At 37.8% G+C, this 23383-nt stretch overlaps 1 protein-coding gene and 1 long non-coding RNA gene across 2 annotated transcripts in view; both read left to right on the top strand.

Annotated features, from left to right (window-relative positions):
• Nucleotides 1–23383, top strand: part of LOC126968774 (uncharacterized) — a 384859-nt gene that overhangs the window by 303238 nt on the left and 58238 nt on the right. The window lies entirely within an intron of this gene.
• Nucleotides 41–23383, top strand: part of LOC126968765 (uncharacterized) — a 35399-nt gene continuing 12056 nt past the window's right edge. The window contains exons 1-9 of the mRNA XM_050813878.1: nucleotides 41–245; nucleotides 1328–1555; nucleotides 2859–3020; nucleotides 3831–4055; nucleotides 4942–5142; nucleotides 5730–6039; nucleotides 8758–8885; nucleotides 9840–9941; nucleotides 18135–18256. Of these exons, the coding sequence (XP_050669835.1) occupies nucleotides 102–245; nucleotides 1328–1555; nucleotides 2859–3020; nucleotides 3831–4055; nucleotides 4942–5142; nucleotides 5730–6039; nucleotides 8758–8885; nucleotides 9840–9941; nucleotides 18135–18256 (1622 nt within the window). The 5' untranslated portion in view covers nucleotides 41–101. The remainder of the gene's footprint in view (nucleotides 246–1327; nucleotides 1556–2858; nucleotides 3021–3830; nucleotides 4056–4941; nucleotides 5143–5729; nucleotides 6040–8757; nucleotides 8886–9839; nucleotides 9942–18134; nucleotides 18257–23383) is intronic.

The following is a 23383-nucleotide window of genomic DNA, read 5'->3' as shown; positions in this document are numbered from 1 at the left end:
TCAATGTCAGCACGTGTCAAAAAAACGTGTCAGAAAAACGTTGCCAAAAACGAATGCAGTTGCTTTAGATATTGTTTGCACAAAATATAACATTTAGCGAAATGGCTAAGCCTTTGCAAAAAGAGAGGGAGAATAGATCGGCTGATAAGAAAGATTACAGTTTCCACCCATTCAATATCACACCAGAAAGTGCCCATACTTCAATCTTACTTTTAGAATCTCATGAACCGGAGATACTATGTCAGGTATGGTTTTTATATAAATTTTGTTCACCAGCTTCTGTTTGGAATTGATAAGGATAATATACAAATATAGGCATAATAGTTTTTTCGCCTCTATTCGTTTATACTCTAGGGATATGATTCAGTTGTATTGTCCATGTTAATAAATGTTATCGCAACCAGACATTTCATCCAGGTATTGTATTTTGTACTGAAAGTTTGAAACTATTTATTTTCGAACCTTCAATCGGGTTGAACTTAGTATCCCGTAGCACGAATTAGGAAGTAAAAAATATTGTAATTGTAATAATTTTGTTAATGTTGTTAATAATAAGTGCACGATTATAATGCTACCACTCTTTACAAGATAATACACCGTTTTCAAGAAAATTACGATTAAAATTAACGCCGCCGCCATGCCAATGCTCATGTAGCGTTTTATTTACTTACGTACCTACTTTTCCCGTTTTGAGGTAAGATTTTATTTTGTTATTACTTGAAAATCGTGCAATTCCTTGTAATGAGAATAGTAGCACTATAATCGTGACACTATCAACTATAAATTATAAATATTGATTAGGTTATGTTAGAACAGTTATCACAACGCAATAGCCGAGCGTAGCGTGCCGCGGCAGCGGCCGGCGAGTGCTAGAACTTTCACTTTCTTTTCTTATCATTTACAAATTAGGGAACCTTCCCAACCCTTCAAAATGTTATAATTTGAGGTTAGGTTATAATGTTTTTTTCTCTGGAACGGTGCATTACCTTGTAATGAGTGTAGTATCAGGGCACACCCTCTACCCCTTTCACCTCTCCTCCTTCCCCACCTCGTGCTAGTTTTAACCCTTCGATCTTTTACGATGTGAACTTATTACCATTTATGATTTCTTATTACTACCATCTTACTGTTTTTTTTTCTCGTTCAACGTAATTACCTACATAGGTACATATTAATAGCAGTAGGTAGATGACTAGTACGTAGGTAGCAGACAAACTTTTATAATTTTAGCTGCATATTGCAGGAAGAAAAGTCATTTTGTATACGTTTTAATTCTTTTAGTCCGATTGCTTATTACTGATTTGTTAATACCTTTTAAATTTTCAAGACTCTTCGAGCCATCACCAAGTTCTCCGCACAAGATATGTTCAATCGACAGGTGCTATTTGACTTGAATGCAATTAAATATATCCTGCCTCACGTCGAACATTCGGAGCTTAACATTAGGCGATTTGCACTAAAAGCACTGGCACAACTTTGTCAGTTACCACGAGGCCCAGAACAGGTTCTAGAAAACTCACAAAATTTAAGGAAGATAGCTTTAATGCTGGTTAAGGTGATCTTGTATTAAGTTTTACGTAGACGGAAATCTACTGTAGATAGATATTTGATAATGATAATAGTATAATGATACAATTTAAAAAAATCTGCTGTTACCTAACCTACGTAAAGTTTGCGCCTCATGAAGATATAAAAATGGGGTAGGTACGGCAAGAGGTGGTATTAAAATTTATATTATACTCGTATAGCTTTGCCTCAGCACTTTTTAAGCTATTGCATAGCTTAGATCGCGGGCCTTGAGCGTGGAGACCGAATCCAGAAATTCCGTAACGAAAATAACCTAACACTTACTTACTAGATGTATATATATATTTCGGCACAGTCATATTACAGTTGCCGTGGAACAGCGGTTATCAGGTATGCTTTTTGTGCAAAAGGTCTCAGGTTTGAGTCTGGGGTTCATTTTGATTTTTTTAATTTCTTTATTTTTTTATTACGTTTTTTTAATTTTTATTATTATGACAAGCATTTTTATTTAGTTTCACCTGTCCCGTTGTCTGTCTGCACTTTACAGTTGCATTTTTTTTATATTACTTGTGATCATATAAGACTTTCAAGATCATACAAGAGCAATGCCAACCTTGTAAGCATCGAATAAACACACATATGAATTTGAAAACCGAAAACACATTGGTTTAAAGACACAAAACTTTAATCCCGGATCCTTCTTACCTTTTGAAAAGGAGAAAACATGTTATTATTAAGCCAACTATTGTAAAGACCACTTTTGAAAAGCGACAGTTTATGAAACAATCAGAACATGTTTATAACCTTATTTTAAGTTTAACCACTTGGTTGAAAACCATAAATTATGTGGAAATGGAAGAGCTATTTAACTACACGAAGTAAATTTTAGGTATACCTTCTTAATAGTAGAATAAATAGTATTTTACGAAAAGTAAGAATAACACACACGCACACCTAAACACACACACATACTCACACACACACATACTCACACACACACACACACACACACACACACTCTGTATAATATTTTTCTTTTGTTACATTATATTTTTAGACTTAATTTGTGATCCCTAATTGATATGGAAGAGCATTGCCTTCTGGCACAGGTGTTTCTCACTTAATAGAAGATCACATCCACTATAATGTTTGTACCATTTTTGTGACTGAAATAAATATTTTTCATTTTTTTCATTGGTACGTTAGGAGCGAAGATCAAACCGGGGGCTCCGTAGTGAGAGCCAACGGTCATATAGTTTGTTTTGAGCTTTACAGCTTTCGAGTAAGTATTTTGTACACAAATAGTATAACTCATAATTAAATGATTACAGATAGAAGACGTTTTCGTCCTGGAGTTCGCCTCATTGGTTCTGTCTGAGCTGACCAGAGAACCCCTAGGTTGTGAGCAACTCGTCTCCGCTAATATATTGAACAGTCTCTGCGGAAGAATGAGGAATAGTCTGGATCCGGACGTACAGAAGAATTGCTTACAAGTAACTCAATATTGTAATTAACATAACAGCTGTACGAATGCTGCCCTTATGTTTGCTTGATAAGTTTTAGATTTTAGGGTCATTCTTGAGGAAAAAGTTCTTTTGGCAATTCGAGCTTTTGGGTTAACTGATAGTTAATTTAAATATTTTTATTCATAATAGGATTTAAAATCACTTCGTGATCATCAAAAACTATCAATCATTTGAAAAAGTATGACTCAGACCTGAAAGAACGGCCGCTAGTAACTCAGCAGATTTCTCTTTTTTTTAGAGAAATTTGCTCACAATATAATATCGATTTAAGTGCAAACGAAACTATAAAGAAAGTTTTCAGTCCTGAAAAAATATTTTTAATATTAACTACTTCAAAGACCTATGTATAAATTGGATTTGTCAACGTATTATTGTTTCGCAATTATTTATTAACATTTAGGTCTGTAAGCGTTTCACTCCACTCACACTCACTCACGGACTGACTGACGGACTGACATACACCACTTACACAATCACAAACACACTCCACAAACAGACACAAACACAAACAAACATGCACACAAACATTTACACTACTTACATACATACAAACATACATACGTCATACACTCATAAACACATACATACACACTTACATACATTACACAAAACATCACCACACTCGCCGGCGAGTGTGTTCTCATCTTTTCATCCTTCATCTTCATTTTCATTCACTCTCCTTCCCACAAGCAAGTCTATCTTTATTTATAGAAATAAAAGTTAAGCTAAGTCTCTGCCATATAAAATGACACATCAATATCCTTACTTGACTTTCAGACTTTAAGTAACCTCTTAGACGATCCAGTGTGCGCATCAGAAGTGACCAAGAATCAACAGTTCAATTGGGCGTCGCTGCTTGCTCTGATGCAGAGTAAATACCTAGCAATTCAGCATGCCGCGCTCAAAACTGTAGATCAGCTGATCTGTAGGTACAAGGATCAAATAGTGCAGAAGACTTTCAGGGCATCAACGGGTGTTTTAGACCTGTGTGATATATTGGAAGTAAGTAAATATGAATTGGTTTGAGTTACTGAAAATGTGTGTTAGAGGCATACCAGATAAATCGCTTTACAACTTACTAAGAGCCATGTCCCGGCTCTACACTAAGGCCCGGTTTCCACAGAAAGCGGAGAGGAGATGTGAGCTGTGTTTTTTTTTATGATTATAAGGGACGAGACGAGCAGGACGTTCAGCTGATGGTAATTGATACGCAATGCCCATTACAACGCAGTGCCGCCCAGGATTCTCAAGTGCAACCCTGTTCTGTGGGAGAAATACAGTTTGGTGGTACCACATCCTGCATGGGATGAACATACAGTTAGTTCACGCTAAAAACTTCACGCGTTTGAACCAGAACCTACATTGTCTGCGTGATGTCACCATGTACCTAGTTAGAAACTATACTGATTTATGAAGTGTTTGACTAACGACTAAGAAGCCTGTTTTAACTCACTCTGACTTTACTCAATCTCTTCAATACATATTTCAAGATGTAGGCTTTCCAATCCACTAAGGCTGCATTTAGTGCTAAACCGACGGTCAGCGCTGAAGTCGTACGAGCGTAGCGCGTATCCGTACGCGCTGACTACGTTACATTTAGTGCTCAGCTGACAGCAAACTTGAGAGCGCGTGTATAATTGCAATTTATTATCGCCATAGCCCGTTAGCGGACCGACGAGCTCGCTCGACGATTCTCATCAGCGCGTCGTAGCTGTACGCGCGTAGCGATTCATCAGCGCGAGCGGTGGACTGTGCGCATTCATATTTTTTCATTATTGTAGCTACGCTTGACCGATGTCAGCGCTGACCGTCGGTGGAGCACTAAATGCAGCCTAAAAGGCTTGTTTGTAAGAACTAATTGTACCTTCAACACTATTTGAAATGTCAGTCATACGAATTTCGTGACGTGCACACACAAGTGCTGGGGGTCCTACGCAACTACGTGGAGACGGAGGAGAATGCGGCCCACCTGTACCAATCGGGCTGCATCCTGCGTCTTCTGGCCTACTTGGAGATGGCGCTGCCGGCCATGAAACCCCACTGCCTCGCGGTGCTCACCAAGATGTCTTTCACTTCCAATGGACGCGATGTGAGTCTTAATACTTCTAAGGGAATGAATGACGAAGAAAGAGGGATCATTATTTCCATTTAGGTGACAATATATACACATCGGATTCCACCTATCACCTTGACATTTATGGTATAATTATTTCTTGTCAAAGTCACTGACACAGCAAAAATTATTGCGACACTGAAGTGGCAGTGGGCAGAGCACATAGTTCGACGGACAGATGGCGGGTGGGGCAGTAAAGTCCTCTAATGGCGAGCACGTTCCGGAAGACGCAGTGTTGATAAGCCCCCCAACGAAATGGACCAACTCGTCAAGATCCACTGAATACATGGGATGAGGGCAGTGACCTATCGTCGTGGAGATCTTTACGGGAGGCCTTTGTCCCGCAGTGGACGTCTTCCGGCCGGTCGGATGATGATGATTCTTATAATAATTTAGGAAAGGGATTTCAGCACCTAGAGGTTATTGCCTACTTAGGCAGTGGCTAGTTCGAATTATATATCTACACTAAAGGATGTGAGCTTCGGAGACTTCAGATAAACCATTTCATTGTAAATTGATTAGTATTGAAGGGAGTTCATTGTTAATTATAAGATACATTTCAGGCTCTCTACGAAACCGGTACCGACTTAGTGTTTTGCCATCAACTGCTGAGTTCCAATGTGCAGTTACTAGCAGACGCAGCGATGGGAGTTGCCAATATGACCAAGCTATTGCCAGCGGCTGTCAGGATGTCCGACACCAACATAATCGAGGCTCTCTGCGCCATCATTGCTGATGACGTTACTGTCTGGTTCTATATTCGTATGAACTCGCTGAGAGCGCTCGCAGAGCTCTGCAGAATCATTCCCAAAGCTGCGTACAGTGCTATTGAACCGAAGACATTCTCGTCTTTGAGGAATATTAATAAGAAATGAGGGGCGGTCAAAAAGTTCGCGGAATGGCGGGGTTGGCGGGGGTGAGGTCGCTCCTCCAGGTAGCCGCTACTTGAGTAACTCATAATTACTATATATGCCAATTTCTAGCCTAATTGGGTCATTAGCTTTCGAGTTACAAACGAGTGAACAAGTAAATCGGGAACAAACTAGCCACTATGGAGAAAATTGAACATCGCGCCGTCGTAAAGTTCCTCACCAAACAAGGAAAAACGCCTCAAACTATTTTGCAAGAGATGTTAGCTGTTTACGGAGACTCTGCTCCTGGTAAAACCATGATTTACAAATGGCACGGCCTTTTCAAGCAAGGAAGGGAGTCAATTGAAGATGATCCTCGACCTGGACGGCCCATTGAGGCCACTACGCCGGAAATCATTGAAAAAGTTGAAAAACTTGTATTGGAAGACGGAAGGTTGAAGAAGAAACAACTTGCAGCATCAGTTGGAGTATCAGAAACCACAATTTTAAATATTCTTCATCAACATCTTGGCATGAGTAAAGTGTGTTCAAGGTGGGTCCCGAGAATGCTCACGCCGCTGCAAAAACGTGAGCGCGTCAACTGTTCCCGCGAGTATTTGGACCGCTGTGGAGAAGTTAGGGAAGAAATTATGGCCCGAATTGTAACCGGTGATGAAACTTGGGTTCACCACTATGAGCCTGAGTCAAAGCAGGAGTCGATGCAGTGGCACAAAAAAGGCACACCACCCCCAAAAAAATTTATAGTGTCGCAATCGGCCGGAAAGATCATGGCGACTATTTTTTGGGATACTGAAGGTATTCTTTTGATCGATTATAAAGAACGTGGTGTTTCTATAACGGGAGAGTACTACGCTTCCCTATTGGACCGATTAAAAGAAGCTATTAAAGAAAAAAGAAGAGGAAAACTGACAAAAGGTGTACTCCTTTTGCACGACAACGCGCCCGTTCACACGAGTCATGTTGCGACGGCTGCCATTCATCGATGCGGTTTTGAACAACTACGCCATCCACCCTACAGTCCAGACCTGGCCCCTAGCGATTTTTATTTATTCCCAAAGATGAAGAAAGAGCTGCGTGGAAAAAAATTTAGAGACGATGATGAAGTCAAGTCGGCGATTTCGGCGTATTTTGACGCCCAAGACAAAACCTATTTTTTCGACGGTATTAATAAGTTATATGCCAGATCCCAAAAATGTATTCGTGTTAAGGGGGAATATATTGAAAAGGAAAAATAACATAATGTATCATTTCATCTTTTTTCCCAGTCATTCCGCGAACTTTTTGACCTCCCCTCGTAAGTAGATATGCTTGAGCTGTTGATAGACGATAGAAGAGTAACATTTTATCTAATACCTATAAGATATTATCTCTACTCCTGATAGTAAATGAGAGCCGTCACTTTATAAAACACAAGAGCTCCTACAAAACTAATTCATGGAAGGAGAGATTTTCTGGGTTTCACAGCATTGTACGACATGCTTCTTATTTCATCGTGTTTAGTCATTGTATGCAAATTGCCGTTTTAATAGCTTTAAGGGCACAGCCACTGTTCAGGCATTATCTATAAATAGATTTAAATGTTTTATTAAAATATGTCTGTGTCGTAAGTCCTACTACTCTACAGCTGAATATCTAAGTGATCCGACAGCGTGGGACTAGATTATGATTATTGTATAGCAATCGCAATGACAATACAATATTGTATATTTGATTAAAAAATCGCAAAAAAATGCTGGGAGAGTTTCTTCTCTCTCAGAGCGCCATTTGTTTCCGAAGCGGAAGTAGTTTCTAGTATATTAGAAATGACATCAAAAAGAATTCTCACGGAATCAATTTTGCGAAAATAAATGCCTTTTAATCGCGTGGTAAAAGTACCACAGCGAAGATACCAAGGAAATTTCTCCCACGAACAACCTGGGTATAACTGGGTAATTTCAATAGGGATCAGTTGTTAGTATATCGTGCTATTGATACATGTACCAACACATCCATCGAACAATAAAAGTCATAAATGATCGAAGAAGAAAAAACTGTTATTGTAGTAAAGCCCAGTATTCGCCAAAATCCTACGAGGAGTATAAAAAAATATCGTAAGAAATGAAGATTCTAGCTAGGACTTTTCGGATATCATCAAGACCTGAAACTTGGTACTTACATACATCATTCCGTACAGCTTAAAGAGAGTTGCTCGATCAAAATGCTTGCTTGCGATACGCGGGTGAAAAGTACCCATAGAAATAATTATCCACTTCACTGATGAAACATTTTTTCCCAATTGATGAGCACTTCAACCAGCCTAGCAAAACTCTCTAAGAAAAAAGCGATTGTATGAAACATGCAGTAATATTGATAGATTGACAGATGACGGCTATAATCTTGTAAAAACGGATATTGCCGAAATTCACTTCGTTTTATGTAACTGTTCGCTTTCAAACATAGGCGGATTATACTTCGTCGCCTATAATGTAACTACTATTTCAAACTTATTTCAAATCTGCACGTTTCATACTAAACTAAATTTCAATTTTTACTTAAGCAGTTCCATCTCTTATTACGTAGTATCTACATCATCGTTGACTGCAACGTTCACAAGTAGTCTGAAAAGTGCAACGTGGTCATCATGCTGAATCAGCCATGGTTTGGTTGGGTTGTCTTATTTAAGAGTCACAATTTGTCGCCCACAATGAAGACACGTCTCCAGTCTCTTGATGTCTTCCAGTCAAAGACAATCCGATCGAGGCCCAGCGGCTGGCAGTGCAGTGCTACCTCAACTTACAGAACTACCACGTCAGTACGCAGGCTATGCTCAACGCTGAGTTTATGCAAGAACTGCTCAATATTTTACAGGTAATGCGCTTTTCTTTTGGTATGTAACAAAATACGAAATTTTGTATTTTATTTAAAAAAAATTAATTTTGTACATTACAAATCCATAAAGCAAAGGACTCGGTGAGATCTGCAGATGTAAGTATATTCTATCGTGGAACACATTGTCACATTCCGAGCGAACGCAATGCGCTACAAACTTGGACCTTATTACTTATTTAACAAGATATATCAAATGGAATGGAAGGACACGAATTCCTATCGGAATTAATTAAAAACATCCTGGAGAACAATTAACTTCGCGAAAGGGTGAGTAAACGATGAGTAAGAATGGGCAAGTGATACCACAGTCCCCAAAAATGTCGCGATGTTCGTAAACCACAGAAATAACCTATGTAGAAAGGTTCAAGGGCAATAGGACATGTAGGTACCAAAATCCTGTTATAAATCAGCACTCGTTTCGGCGAAATGAAGCAAATATGATAAAAACTTAGTTTACGAGAATCTAAATAATCATTCTACCTTTACCACGCTCGTCAAGTGCAAATTTCATTTATCATTTTCTTCAAAGCACGCGATGAATACATAAAATGTAGATATGACAACGAAAGAATATTGATTTAAAATTACGATTACATACCTATTTATATTATAGAATAAACTGAGCTATTTTTATAAGATGACCTTATAGGCTTATACCAGGTAGGTACAGTTTTAGGTAAAGAAATCAACCCAAAAAGTCAGAAGAGGTTAGAGTCACGCGATAGATAGAGAGGCTACTTCTAGGTGAATAAAAATGAAGGTTGAAAGCGCTGTGCGATCTCAATTACACCTTATTGTATGACCTCAAGAGTCCCTCTTTCTATATATATCCCGTATAGTAATTACGTAGGAGTGTCTCGGAGAAATAGTTACATAGATTAGCGATTTTATACCTACCAATAATATTATAATTTTGTGTCATTTTCATTAAAGCGCATCGACATCTGTTTGAAAATAATGACATGCACCGTTCTGAGCGGGCTGATGAAGGAAGACATTGCGAAGGATTTGTTCACGTCTAAAGAAGGCGAGCAGGTACCTACCTATTTTTTTTAAATTTTTACTCTAAATAGTGATATTTATTAGTATATCACTACAAATAAGGGATTGCTTGTACTTAACTAATTCTAGTAGGTTTCATAAGATACATTTAAGGGTTAATATATACATTTAAAATCACTGTTCAGGCATTATCTATAAATAAATTTATATGTTTTATTAATCTGTCGCAAATCCAAACTCCACAGCTGAATATCTAAGTGATCGGATAGCCTGGGGCTAGATTATGATTATTTTATAGCAATAACAATGACATTACAATATTGAATATTTTATTAAAAAGAGTGCAAAAATAGAATGCTGGGAGACTTTCTTGCGCCGCTTCTTTTCTCTCACAGCGCCATTTGTTTCCAAAGCGGTGGTTGTGTTAGACATGATAACAAAAAGAATTCTAAAGGAATCAATTTTGAGAAAATAAATGCCATTTATGCCTTTTAATTTCATTCAATTTATATGGTCATTCTTAAATCAAGTAAGCTCGTCAGCATATCATGCTTTCGACGGGTGAATTATGAAAACGTTATGTTTACACTACGCGATAGATTACTGCAAAGCGAGAATACACTTATGAATGTGAAAAGTTTTTTTTTACCATTTACCACCACTTCGGAAAAGGTTGAGCCTTAACGAGAAGAAGTGTCAAGAAACTCATTGCCACTCTTTTAAATCAACATTTACAGCTTCATCGTTTTACATATTAGGTATTTAGGTACCATTTTACCAGTGGGAGGGTCCTTTGCACAAGATGCCGGCTAGATTATGGGTACCACAACGGTGCCTATTTCTGCCGTAAAGCAGTAATGTGTAAACATTATTGTGTCTGAAGGGCGCCGTAGCTAGTGAAATTACCGGGCAAATGAGGCTAAGGGGCAAGGCTTATCAATTACCATCAGCTGACGTCTTGCTCGTCTCATGCCTTATTTTCATAAAAAATAAGGTATTTAATTACAATATAATAATATGTAAAATGATGCAACAAAAATACTTAAACGTCAAATACTCAATACCTTATACGAGTAAGTAAATAATAGGATAATGACACCAGAATGTGTCAGGGATTGGAAATAATACTCCGCTTATAGGAACGAGTCTTTATTTGCGTTCACTTTTTCTGAACTTGCACTTCGCCGGTCTGCCGCTGTTCCTCTTGTGGGCGGCAGTACCTTCAACGCGTCACACCGCACCGAACACTAAGTCTCTTCTATCTTCTTCTTTTTAGAACACTTCCACTTTTCACTACTTCTTCTGTTCTTCTTCTTCTTTGCACTTTCGAGTCAGAACTAGAACTGCCGTAGGTCACGCTTAGTACGGCTTATATACCCCCGGATCTGTTCTATTTTCAAAATGATTCACCCATTCCATCTTTAAATTTAAATTGTCCTAGAAAATTCTTTTAACAATATTTATCCTGCTTACACATTTTCCATCCCTTTTTTTCTGTTCGATTTGATCCTGAACTTACTAGAAATTACCATTAACTTTACAAAACCCAAAAAATTCCATACACTGATAGGTGTATCGTACCCGGGTCTACAGCGTCTAAAGTAAACACTTTTACGCTAAAGCTACGAGTATGGAGCTGTTGAAATTATCAATGTCTTGAAGTTTGACAACTCTCGTCATGTACGTTGCTGCACGATATGACGTTTGACAACTCTCGTCATATATACGTCAAAGCGTTGCTACTTGCTACGCGACAATACTATACTAGGATGCCGTAGTTAATTGACGTGCCGCTTCGCTGCGGCGTTTAATTGAGCGAAGGTAAAGCGAGGTTAACTAAGTCTGTGTACAAAAATAAAACAAAATTAATCCAAACCAAAACAATAAAAATAATCTTTTGGAATTTGCCGCCATATTTAAACATAAGGAATTAGCGCCTTATTTGGTCAATCAATCATGTTTGTTTTTAATTATAATTGGATCAAGTCAAATTCAAAATTATGTCTCGATAATAATCTAAAAAATTTGGAAAGCGTTCAAAAATTTTTTAAATCGGTCCAGAAATAGCCTAGAAACAATTTAACACAGAAATCAATTGGAGTCACCCGGTGGGAGCTTCGCTTCGCTCAATAAATAAAAGTTAAGGGAAGGCTCCCATAATTATATGAGATTTTCTCGAGATTTTACAACTTAACTAAATATCCTATTAAAGAGAAATTTTAGTATATTATGTACTTTCAAACCTTTGTCTTTCTGATGCCTTTACTGAAAACACTTATCAATTACCATCAGCTGAACGTCCTGCTCGTCTCGTCCCTTATTTTTACTAAAAAAAGTGTGTGTGTATATGTATTTAAGAAGTGATACTTCTTTGGCTTGACAAAGCAAAAATCCTAAAAATTCCTCGTGCTATTCTACGTTTGTAGAAAGAACAATATTGTAAAAATCTTGCAACGATGGCTTTGACAATTAAGTATTCAAATTCAAATATTACTTATTGAAAGTCAAAAAACTACCACACATTCCAAAATGAATGCCTCAGACCTGAGAAGAATGGGCGCAACAAACTCAGCGGGCTTTTTTTTTCATCGAATAAATATGTTTACAAAGTAATATTGTACAATTAAACTTATTATTTAATAGCCTGAGGGCGGTCACTCCATTCCCAATCTGTGGTATCATTAAGAAAGTCATTTATGTTATAGTAACCTTTACCACACAAACGTTTTTTAACAATTCTTTTGAATAACGTTATACTTTTGTTTTGAATATTTTCTGGGATCTTGTTGTAAAAGCATATACATCGCCCCACAAAAGACTTACTATACTTACACATTACATTATCAAGAATATATTGAGAAGCAACAGTCAAGATGTTAATTTCTTTGAATTTTGCTCTCAATGATTTTTTAGGACCTAGATTATAAATAGCGTGAATAGCCCTCTTCTGCAGCACAAATATTGTATTAATATCGGCAGCGTTGCCCCATAGCAATATACCATAGGATAAAAGACTATGGAAATAACTAAAGTATACTAGTCGCGCCGTATCTATGTCAGTTAATTGTCTAATCTTTTTAACCGCGTATGCTGCAGAACTAAGTCTGTTCGCCAATCCTTCAATATGGGGGCCCCATTGTAATTTGGAATCTAGAGTTATGCCAAGAACTATAGCAGATTCCACCGGTTCTATCACCTGTCCGTTTAACAAAACATTTGCATTTACATTTTTGACATTTGGTACGGTAAATTTAATGTATTTAGTTTTCTTGCTATTTAACAAAAGGTTATTAGCGCTAAACCAGTACACGATGTCAGATAAAATATCGTTCACTTCGTCATACATAGCTTGGTTTCTTTTCACTTTGAAAATCAGTGAAGTGTCGTCCGCAAACAATACTACCTTATGTTTTTTCTCTATAAGATTAGGAAGATCATTTATATAGATAAGAAAGAGGAATGGTCCAAGAATAGACCCTTGTGGTACCCCCATACTGAGAAGAGTCCCAGGAGATCTCTTGCCATTCACGTCGACCCTCTGAATTCTATTATTTAGATATGAAGTCAGAAGATCGAGCGCAGTTCATTTTATGCCATAGTGGTATAGCTTCCGGACCAGCGTTGAATGTTGAACACAATCAAAAGCCTTAGATAAATCACAGAAGATGCCTAGTGCATTCTGTGATTCCTCCCAGGCATCAAAAATATTCTTGATTAGCTCAACACCTGCATCCGTTGTTGAACGTCCCCTAGTAAAGCCAAATTGTTTCAAATGAAGTAACTTTTTTATTAGGAAAAGCAAACAACTACAACTTACAAAGTAGATACATAAAGAAATAACAATTAAGTCTAATAAAATTGTAGTCAGATACACTATCCACATCTTACTATGAAAAACTTAGAGGTATTCAATGTTAGGTACAAAAATAAATGTTTATACAATACTAATTGAAACTAAAGAGAAATACACAATGTTCTTAATATTATGGCTAGTTGGAGTAAATTAAATTTATAGAAATCAGACAATTAATAAACACAAAAAGGAAAACAAAAGAAATAATTATCTACACAAATCTACACTAAATTATGACTATATATACAATGATATTAACCTAAAGTACTTATGATGATCAGTAGGTATTTAAAAGAATGTATGTAAATAAATCAAATATTATCCAGTATTTTTTTTTTAATTTGGCACTTGAACTGGCTCTCGGATAAATGGAAAATGTCAACACTAATGAATTCTTTGTTGTAATTGTCAACTAATTGATGCAGAGGTGATCTTATTCCTGCATTAGTACGAAATTTACCTGTTGCAAAAAGTTTACGATTACACAGTCCTCGGATATGGGCTGTTCTAGGAATAACATAATTTAATTTGTTGGTCAATTCTGTACAATCAAATTTGCTATGTATAATGCCGTGCAGAAACATACATTGAAGAAGTTTGCGCCTTGATTGAAGGGATAGTAGTTTATACTTATCTATCAAATCTGCGTACGACATATTGTAATTGTCATAGCATCTGTAACTCATGGATCTTAAGAATTTACGTTGGACATTTTCTATCATTTCGTAATACTTTTTATAAAAAGGGTGCCAAATAGGAACGGCATATTCCAATTGGGAACGTACAAGGGATTTATATAAATGTAAAAAAGTATAGGGCTTCTTAAAGTCAATGGATGTTCTCATGATAAATCCATACATTTTGAAAGCAGTGTTAACAATTTTGTCAATATGAAGATTTAAGTGTAATTTATTATCCAAGATAACTCCTAGGTCCCTAACAGATAAAACTTTACTCAACGTAACATTAGAAAGAGAATAATTATAATTAATAATGCATTTTTTTTTGAAAAGTTGAAAGAATTACATTTATGTAGGCTTAATGTTAATTTATTCTTTCTGCAATAATCAGATAATCTATTTAGGTCCTGTTGGATTAACTCACAATCGTTGAGGTTTGTAATTGACTTGAATATTTTTAGATCATCAGCATATAGTAAAAATTTACAATTATCGAAACACTGCTTTATGTCATTAATATAAATAATAAACAAGAGAGGTCCAAGTATGGAGCCCTGAGGTACGCCAGAAGTGACATCTATACTTTCAGACCTAAATCCATTAATAACTACTTTTTGAGTTCTTTTTGTAATATAAGAAGAAAACAAGCGTAACAAATTACCACGTATACCATTAAAAGCAATTTTACCTAACAAAATTTCATGGTCCACCTTGTCAAATGCCTTCATAAAATCAGTATAAATCACATCTGTTTGAACGTTATTGTCCATATTATTAAATAGAAGAGAAGTGAAATTAATTAGGTTGGTAATAGTAGATCGCTTTTTAACAAAACCATGTTGCTCCTCTAAAATTGTACTATGGACAACAGGATAAAGTTCATTATGAACAAGTCGTTCAAAAACCTTTGCTACTTCGCATAAAATAGAAACGGGACGATAGTTTTCCACTAAATGTTTAGAGCCGCTCTTATGAACTGGTACAATGTTTGCACGTTTCCATACTTCAGGGAAAACACCATATAGAATACATTTATTAAAAATCAGGTGTAAAGGTTTGCAAATGGCATTAGCCGTTCTAACAAGGAAAAATGCAGGCAGCCCATCAGGGCCAGTACCTTTTGATGAATCCAGGGTTTTTAATGCTACTCGAACCTTATTTTCGGTGAGGTGTACATAGTCTAAAGTTATATCATTCGCCGTTGATTCTGGCGGGGGCGACCATGTATTGAGTGAAAGAGAGGAAGGTTCATACACAGAGTGGAAAAAATCAGAGAACATTCGACAAATTCTGTAAGGTTCAATCGATTGAAGATTTTTGTAACGCATGTACGAAGGAATACTACATTTTGTTTTTTTATTTGATATAAATGACCAAAAATGTTTAATATTTTTTGTTATACTATCTTCAACTGACGATAAATATTTTGTGAAACATTTGTTACATTCTAATTTAAACCTAGATCTGAATAAAGAAAATTGTTCATAATCAGAAGCGTTTTTATACTTCTTCCACCTAACCCAAGCTTTTTTCTTGTTTTTAGCAATGTGAATTAACGATGATGCAAACCAAATAGGGTATCTAGTAGATTTTTGCTTTGTTAGAGGAGTGTATAATTTAATTATACCAAAAATTGAGTTATAAAAAATATCAACAGCTTCGTCTACATCGCTTGTACTGAGTATCGTAGGCCAGTCAAGATTGTCCAGGTCCTTGTTTATAAAGTCAAAATTGGCTTTATAAAAATTATACTTTAATAGTGGGCACCGCGGCATATGATAAGAAACAACCTTAAAAGCGATTGAAACACAAAATGGGGGGTGATGGTTATCTATGGGTAAAAGTGGAATAGTAGGTACAGTGATATCAACCTCTTTGTTAGATATTAATAAGTCTAATATTTTTCCTGTTCCGTTTCTAATACAATTATACTGCACTGCCCCAAGATATGACAAAAAGTTACTTAAGTGAGTACTTAGTGGGGATGTGCCCTTACAATCAAAGCCTTTAAGACTATCGATCTTGGACACCCATTCTATATTTGGCATGTTGTAGTCCCCAAAAAGCGAGAAACTTTCTATTGACGTTTTCGGTGGTATGTAGACTGCGGTGATAATATGTCGGTTTGAACCGTTTGACTTGGGAAGAGAAATAGTTACATGTTCCATTCCTTGTAAAGAACTACTATGATAAATTAAATCTATAGGCATTGGTCGTAGACCCTTTAAGACAGCTATTAACACGCCTCCCCCATCCTTTTTATTCGTAGCACTTCGGTTGCGATCACAACGGTAAACATTGTAGCGCTGGTCTATGAACTCACTATTGTCAATTTCAGGTATCAACCATGTTTCTATTAATATAATTAAGTCATATTCGTGAGAAAGAATATTCATGTACAACGTATGTAATTTAGTGCGAATGCCCCTACAATTTTGATAGTAGCACGTAATGCTAGCCATCTTTATTATTATAAAGCCCATTGTACGTTACCAAAGCAATTTTTGCGATTTCAGTTATATAAACGTAGATAATAAAATGTAGAATAAATGAGATCCGAGTTTGAATTATACTCCCTACAATCCAAGCGCCATTCGTTATGTACGGACATACAACACAAGAGATTATTTTCGTATAAAAATATTTAACTAAACACCATAAAAGGAAACATGAACAGTGAAAATACTTAAATAGCACAATATAGCAAATTGATAAAACAAAGTAACATAAATTATTTGTTGACATTAAGTATCCTGCTACCACCAGCTTTAATCTTAGATATATCACTCTGTGATCGTATCGCAAAAGCCGCATGATTGTTAGATTCCCGCACAAGTATTGTTGCGTGTTTGATCCAGACATATTGATATTTTTCTTTCTTTGCAGTTTCCCGACAGATACGAAACAACTTTTTCTTTTCTAACGTCAAATGCTCGTTCATATAAATTGGTTTAGGCGTTCCAGATATGCCTATTCGATGCCGATCCGATGTAATGTCTTTTCTTTTTCGGAATGCACTTAATATGTTGTCTCTTAGAATCCTAGAAGATACCTTCACAACAATGTTTTTAGGCCGGTTTACTTGTAGTAGAGCTTGTGGTACTCGATGTATAGCAATAATATCCTTCCGATCAATAGGTCTGAGAGATAACTTATGAGAGTTAAAGTAAGTAAGTATTTGACTTAAATTTATTTTTTCAAAAATTTTACTAAGGGTCGGCAAAACCGACACAGGACGATAGTTATTCGGGTCAGAAGAGCAACCCGACTTAAATAACGAATACGGCTGTACGGGCTTGAACCCTTTGCCTATCCCAATAATGGACGAAGAAACAAAAAAAAAACGAATGTCGGATGAGACATTAATATATCCGTTTTCATACCTTTTTCTTTCTGATGCCTTGATTGAAAACACGGTTGGAAGAGATTTGTTCGATACTTTTTTTAATCGAAAACGATGCTTTTTTAAAGTATTTGGTAATTTGCTATAATTATTTGTAGCTAGTGAAATTACTGGGCAAATGACACTTAACATCTTTTGTCTCAAGGTGACGAGCGCATTTGTAGTGCCGCTCAGAATTTTTGGGGTTTTGTATCAATTACCATCAGCTGGACGTCCTGCACGTCTCCTCCCTTACTTTCATAAAAAAAAAAAATTGGGAGCCTTCTCTTAAATTGTGATGATGATTGTAGATTGTATCGGAAAGCCTGCGAATAGAACACATTGGGCTACGCACAGCGTTGTGCACGCTGATCTGTGCAAGTGTGACTGAAGAGGGGGCCGATGTGTACCTGCGCCTGGGAACTGTGCACTTGTAGGTATTGTGTTATACTAAAGTGGCTCAGAATAGTGTTGTGAGTACCTATATTTGCTTGCTTTTATTTATTAAAGTACCTACACCAAAGCTTAATATGTAACAATACAATTTTGTACATTTTAAGGCGAAGAGTAAGCAGAAAACACGCAAACATGTTTTTTTTTTATGGAATAGGAGGACAAACGAGCGTACGGGTCACCCGGTGTTAAGTGATCACCGCCGCCCACACTCTCTTGCAACACCAGAGGAATCACAGGAGCGTTGCCGGCCTTTAAGGAATGTGTACACGCTTTTCTTGAAGGTACCCATGTCGTATCGTCCCGGAAACACCGCATAAGGAAGCTCATTCCACAGCTTCGTAGTGCGAGGAAGAAAGCTCCTTGAAAACCGCACTGTGGAGACAGACACATCCAGATGGTGGGGATGATATCGTAACTTGTGGCGTGTCGTGCGAAGGTGAAACTCGGCGGCAGGAATCAGGTTGAACAGCTCTTCGGAACACTCCCCGTGATAAATGCGGTAGAAGACACACAATGAAGCGACGTCTCTACGCAACGCCAAGTGATCCAGCCGTTCACAGAGCGCTAGGTCCCCGACAATTCAAGCTGCTCTGCGTTGCACGCGGTCAAATGGATCGAGCTGATACTGGGGTGCGCGAGACCAGAGATGACAGCAATACTCCATGTGAGGCCAGACCTGCGCTTTGTAGAGCGCTAGAATGTGGGCCGGCTTGAAGTATTGCCGTGCTCTATTTACGACGCCCAGTTTCTTCGAAGCCAATTTGGCTTTGCCCTCCAGATGGCCACGGAATTGGCAATCGCTCGAGATTTCGAGACCCAGTATTCCGATACTAGGCGAGGCTTTCAGGGAAGTGTTCTCGAAGAGCGGTGATACGGCAAATGGGGTTTTTTTAGTGGTAAACGCGCAAACTTGAGTCTTCTGGGGGTTAGATTGGACAAGGTTCAACTTACCCCATTCCGCGACCTTCTCGAGAGAGGACTCGATAGAAGACACAAGTTTCTCCCGGCACTGCTCGACGTTTTCCCGAGAGAGACCTGCATGGCCCGTGTATACGGCATCACCAGTGCTGTCGTCTGCATAGCAATGCATGTTGGCGGTGTCCAACATATCATTGATATGCAGAAGAAACAGCGTGGGAGATAGCACACAGCCTTGGGGCACTCCAGCGTTCACGGGCTTGGGATTCGAGCAATAACCGTCGACAACGACCTGTATGCTGCGCCCAGTGAGGAAGCTGGAGGTCCACTTGCATAAGCTCTCGGGAGGCCCAAATGATGGAAGTTTTGCGAGGAGCGCTTTGTGCCATACACGATCAAAGGCCTTCGCTATATCAAGACCAACTGCCAGGCCTTCGCCCTTGCTTTCAATAGCCGCCGCCCATCTATGTGTTAGGTATACCAGAAGATCGCCAGTCGACCGACCATGGCGAAAGCCGTATTGCCGGTTGTTGATCAACTGGTGACCCTCAAGGTATACCAAGAGCTGGCGGTTAATTATGCTCTCCATGATTTTGGAGAGTAGGGAGGTAATAGCAATAGGCCTGTAGTTTGCCGGATCCGAACTGTCTCCTTTTTTTGGGATCGGATGGACAAGGGCTGACTTCCATGAATCAGGGACTACGCCTTTTCAATAAGAGTGCCGGAATAAACGCGTTAGCGCCGGCGTCAACTCAGGGGCACACGTTCTAAGCACGATTGGAGAAAGGCCATCCGGCCCGCTCGACTTCATGACGTCCAACGAAAACAGAGCTCGCCTAACAGTCTTCTGTCGGAACTGTACTTCAGGCATGGAGCTCTGACATCGCGGGATGGTCGGCGGTGTTTTTCCGTTGTCGTCAAGAGTCGAGTTGGAGGCAAAAAGAGTGCACAGGAGACCGGCTTTCTCCTTTGCCGTATGGGCTAGGGTGTCATTCCTCATGTGCAACGGCGGCATGGACGGCTGGTTAAAGTTACCAAGAGCAGCTTTCGACAACGACCAGAACTTGCGTGTCCCGGTCGGGTAGCTGGAAAACTGCTCGCCAATTTTGACGACGTGCTTCGATTTCGCACGGGCGATTTGCCGCTTAAAAAATCTGGAGGCACGATTATATTTCCTCTTCAGAACTTTGCAGTTCGGATCCTTTGAGCCCAGCGCCGCAACCCAAGTTCGATACGCCCGTTTTTTGCAGTCAGATGCTGCTTTAACTGACGCATCGAACCAGGGCTGTGATCTGCCACCGATCGGTACTACAGAGCTTGGTATAAAAATATCCATGCCCTGCAGTATCACATCGGCTACTGCAACGGCGCAGGCACTAGGATCATCCGAAGGGAAACAAACCCTGCCCCAAGGGTAGGATGCAAAAAAGGAACGCATCCTATCCCAATCTGCTGACTTGTAGTGCCATACGCAGCGGGTATGGTGGTCTGCGACGTTGGCATCGGATAGGCACTACACTCCTGACCAGGCAATGGTCGGACGTTCCAAGAGGGGCGTCGACAGAGACCTGGTAACCATCGGGATGTGTAGTCAGCAGAAGATCCAATATTTGTGTTTTTTTTTGTGTTAATCCATGGTGTTTTTAGACAAGTTTTGTGGTCAAAGTATAGCATTTCGAGCTATGAACACTACTTAATCCTGTTACACATATGCTTATATATTATATAGTCTTATTTGTAGGTTGCTAATGCTTGCTGTATATAATATAAGTTTTGGTTGTCAAAGTGTCAAGATTTAACATTGAAGCTCTAATAGTTTTAAATAGTAAAAAGTGGTTAAAAGTACTTTTAAACCTGTGATTTATGTTAAAACAAGTAGTGCAAGTGCCAATCCATTGAATTGCTATTAAATTCACTAGTTTTAACAAGAGAAACTTCATTCAAACCACGGTAAAAAATCACTATTATCCAATTTTCTAGATTATTATTCATGAATCATCAATAATCACCAACCGCTGCTGTCAGCTAGCATTGACATTTACTAGCAAGTGACAGCGGGGTGAGCTGCCAACTGCCAACGAGTATACGAATATCGCCATAGACAAAAAGCAGTATAATAATATTACGTTCCGTTTTAAGCATACAACATACAACGTAATTAACTTTACCACTAGAAACAAGTTATCGTTATGGATCTCAATTTACAACAATTATTTCTGAAGATAAAACTCGAAATGGAGAACCAAACGAAAGAAATTACAACTAAATTAACGGAAAAAATTGACGAAAAGCTTCAGCCAATCATCGAAGAAAATAAAAACTTAAAGATTGAAATAAATAATTTGGAAAAGAAAGTAGCTTGGTTAGAGAAGGATAGAAAGAAAAACAATATTGTTATATTTGGAATGGAAGAGAGCGAGAAGTCCAACAAACAAATAATTACGAAGGTCATAGATGAAATAAAAAAGTTAGAGATAGAATTAAGTGTACAAGAGATAAATTCTGCGCATCGAGTTGGAAAGACAACAGCTGATAGTAAAAAAGCTCGGCCGATCGTAATAACGCTTGCAAATACATGGAAGAAAATTGAAATTTTAAAAAACAAAAAGAAATCAAAAAATATTTATATAACAGAAGACTTCTCGAAAGAGGTGTTAGAGAAAAGGCGCTCGTTACAAGCTCAATTGCTAGAAGAGAGGAAAAGAGGGAATTTTGCTTACATCAAATACGATAAACTAATAATAAAGAACAATAAGAGTCATGAGAAACGAAAGCGTACCCCATCTACGCCATATAGCTCTAATGCTTCTTCACAAAGTCCAAATGTAACAGAGTCTATAAACAACACACCAACATCAAAATTTAGTAGAATCAATGCTTTCGATATAATGCGGGCTCGCTCTAATTCTTTTAACCAAGGCACGGACCAAAACAAGTAGCAATCCCCTTTACTCGGCAACCGAACTGTTAAAGACAACTAAATCTTCCTCCAAGCCGATTGGTCATCGTGGAGGAAAATGACCAACACCCTCTAAATTCTAATTGTAACTTCACAGTTAACTACCCTTCTCAAAAAGACAAACATAATATATACATATCAACATTAAATGTACGATCTATTAGCTCACCAGAAAGGTTACTTGAATTTGAAAAAGCACTCGACGATATTAAATGGGACATAATAGGTTTAAGCGAAGTGCGAAGAATGGGAGGGTGTATTGAAGATTATGACAACTACCTTCTATATCATAACGGAGAAACACCAGGCCTTTACGGAGTTGGTTTTCTGTTAAAAAATATCTGTCATCAAAAGTAGAAGAAATAATTGGTATATCCGAAAGAATAGCAATCTTAAACATTAAATTACCAACATCAGTAAAAGATGAATCATGGACAATCGTACAAGTATATGCTCCCACTGAACCTACAAATAAAGAAGAACGTTTGAAAGTTGAAGAATTTTTCGAAACATTACAATCGATCAACCATTATATGAAAAAGAACGTTATAGTTATGGGTGATTTTAATGGCAAAATAGGACAACGTAAGCCCGGCGAAGAGCACATAATAGGCAATTCTAGTTATGGTATACGCAGTAAAAATGGTAATAAAATTATCAGTTATGCCTTACAAAATAAACTAACAATTCTCAACAGTCAATACAAAAGAAAACCAAAAAAAAAATGGACCTGGGTGTCACCTAATGGAAATTATAAGAACGAAATTGATTTTATTATGACAAATAAAGCGAGATGTTTTTCTAATACACATGTTTTGAACAATTTTAATTTTAACACCGACCATAGAATGGTAAGAGCTTCACTAAAAAAAGTACCAGCCAAAAAGTCGAGAAGAAATTATAGAAACACCAAGCCAATACCTATAACAGAGGATTACAAAAAACTACAAAATAATCTGTCCATAGCTTTAAACCAGGAAGACAAAAACTATGAGGATATAGAAGAACAATATAATTCATTAATAACTAACCTAATAAGGGAAACAGTAAAATGTAAACCAGAAGCAAAGACTCTATCAGATGAAAGTGAGAAATTGATAGAACAAAGAAAACAGTTGATTTCAAAAAAGGATAAGGCCACTAAAACTAAAATTGCAGAATTAAGTAAAAAAATAAGATCTCAAATACGCAAAGATATAACTCAGAAAAGAAATAAAACTATACAAG

This window comes from Leptidea sinapis, chromosome 16 (assembly GCF_905404315.1).
Source record: "Leptidea sinapis chromosome 16, ilLepSina1.1, whole genome shotgun sequence".
Taxonomy (NCBI): Eukaryota; Metazoa; Arthropoda; class Insecta; order Lepidoptera; family Pieridae; genus Leptidea; species Leptidea sinapis.
Note: the sequence above shows the minus strand (reverse complement) of the source record. Positions and strands in the feature narration are given on the sequence as shown.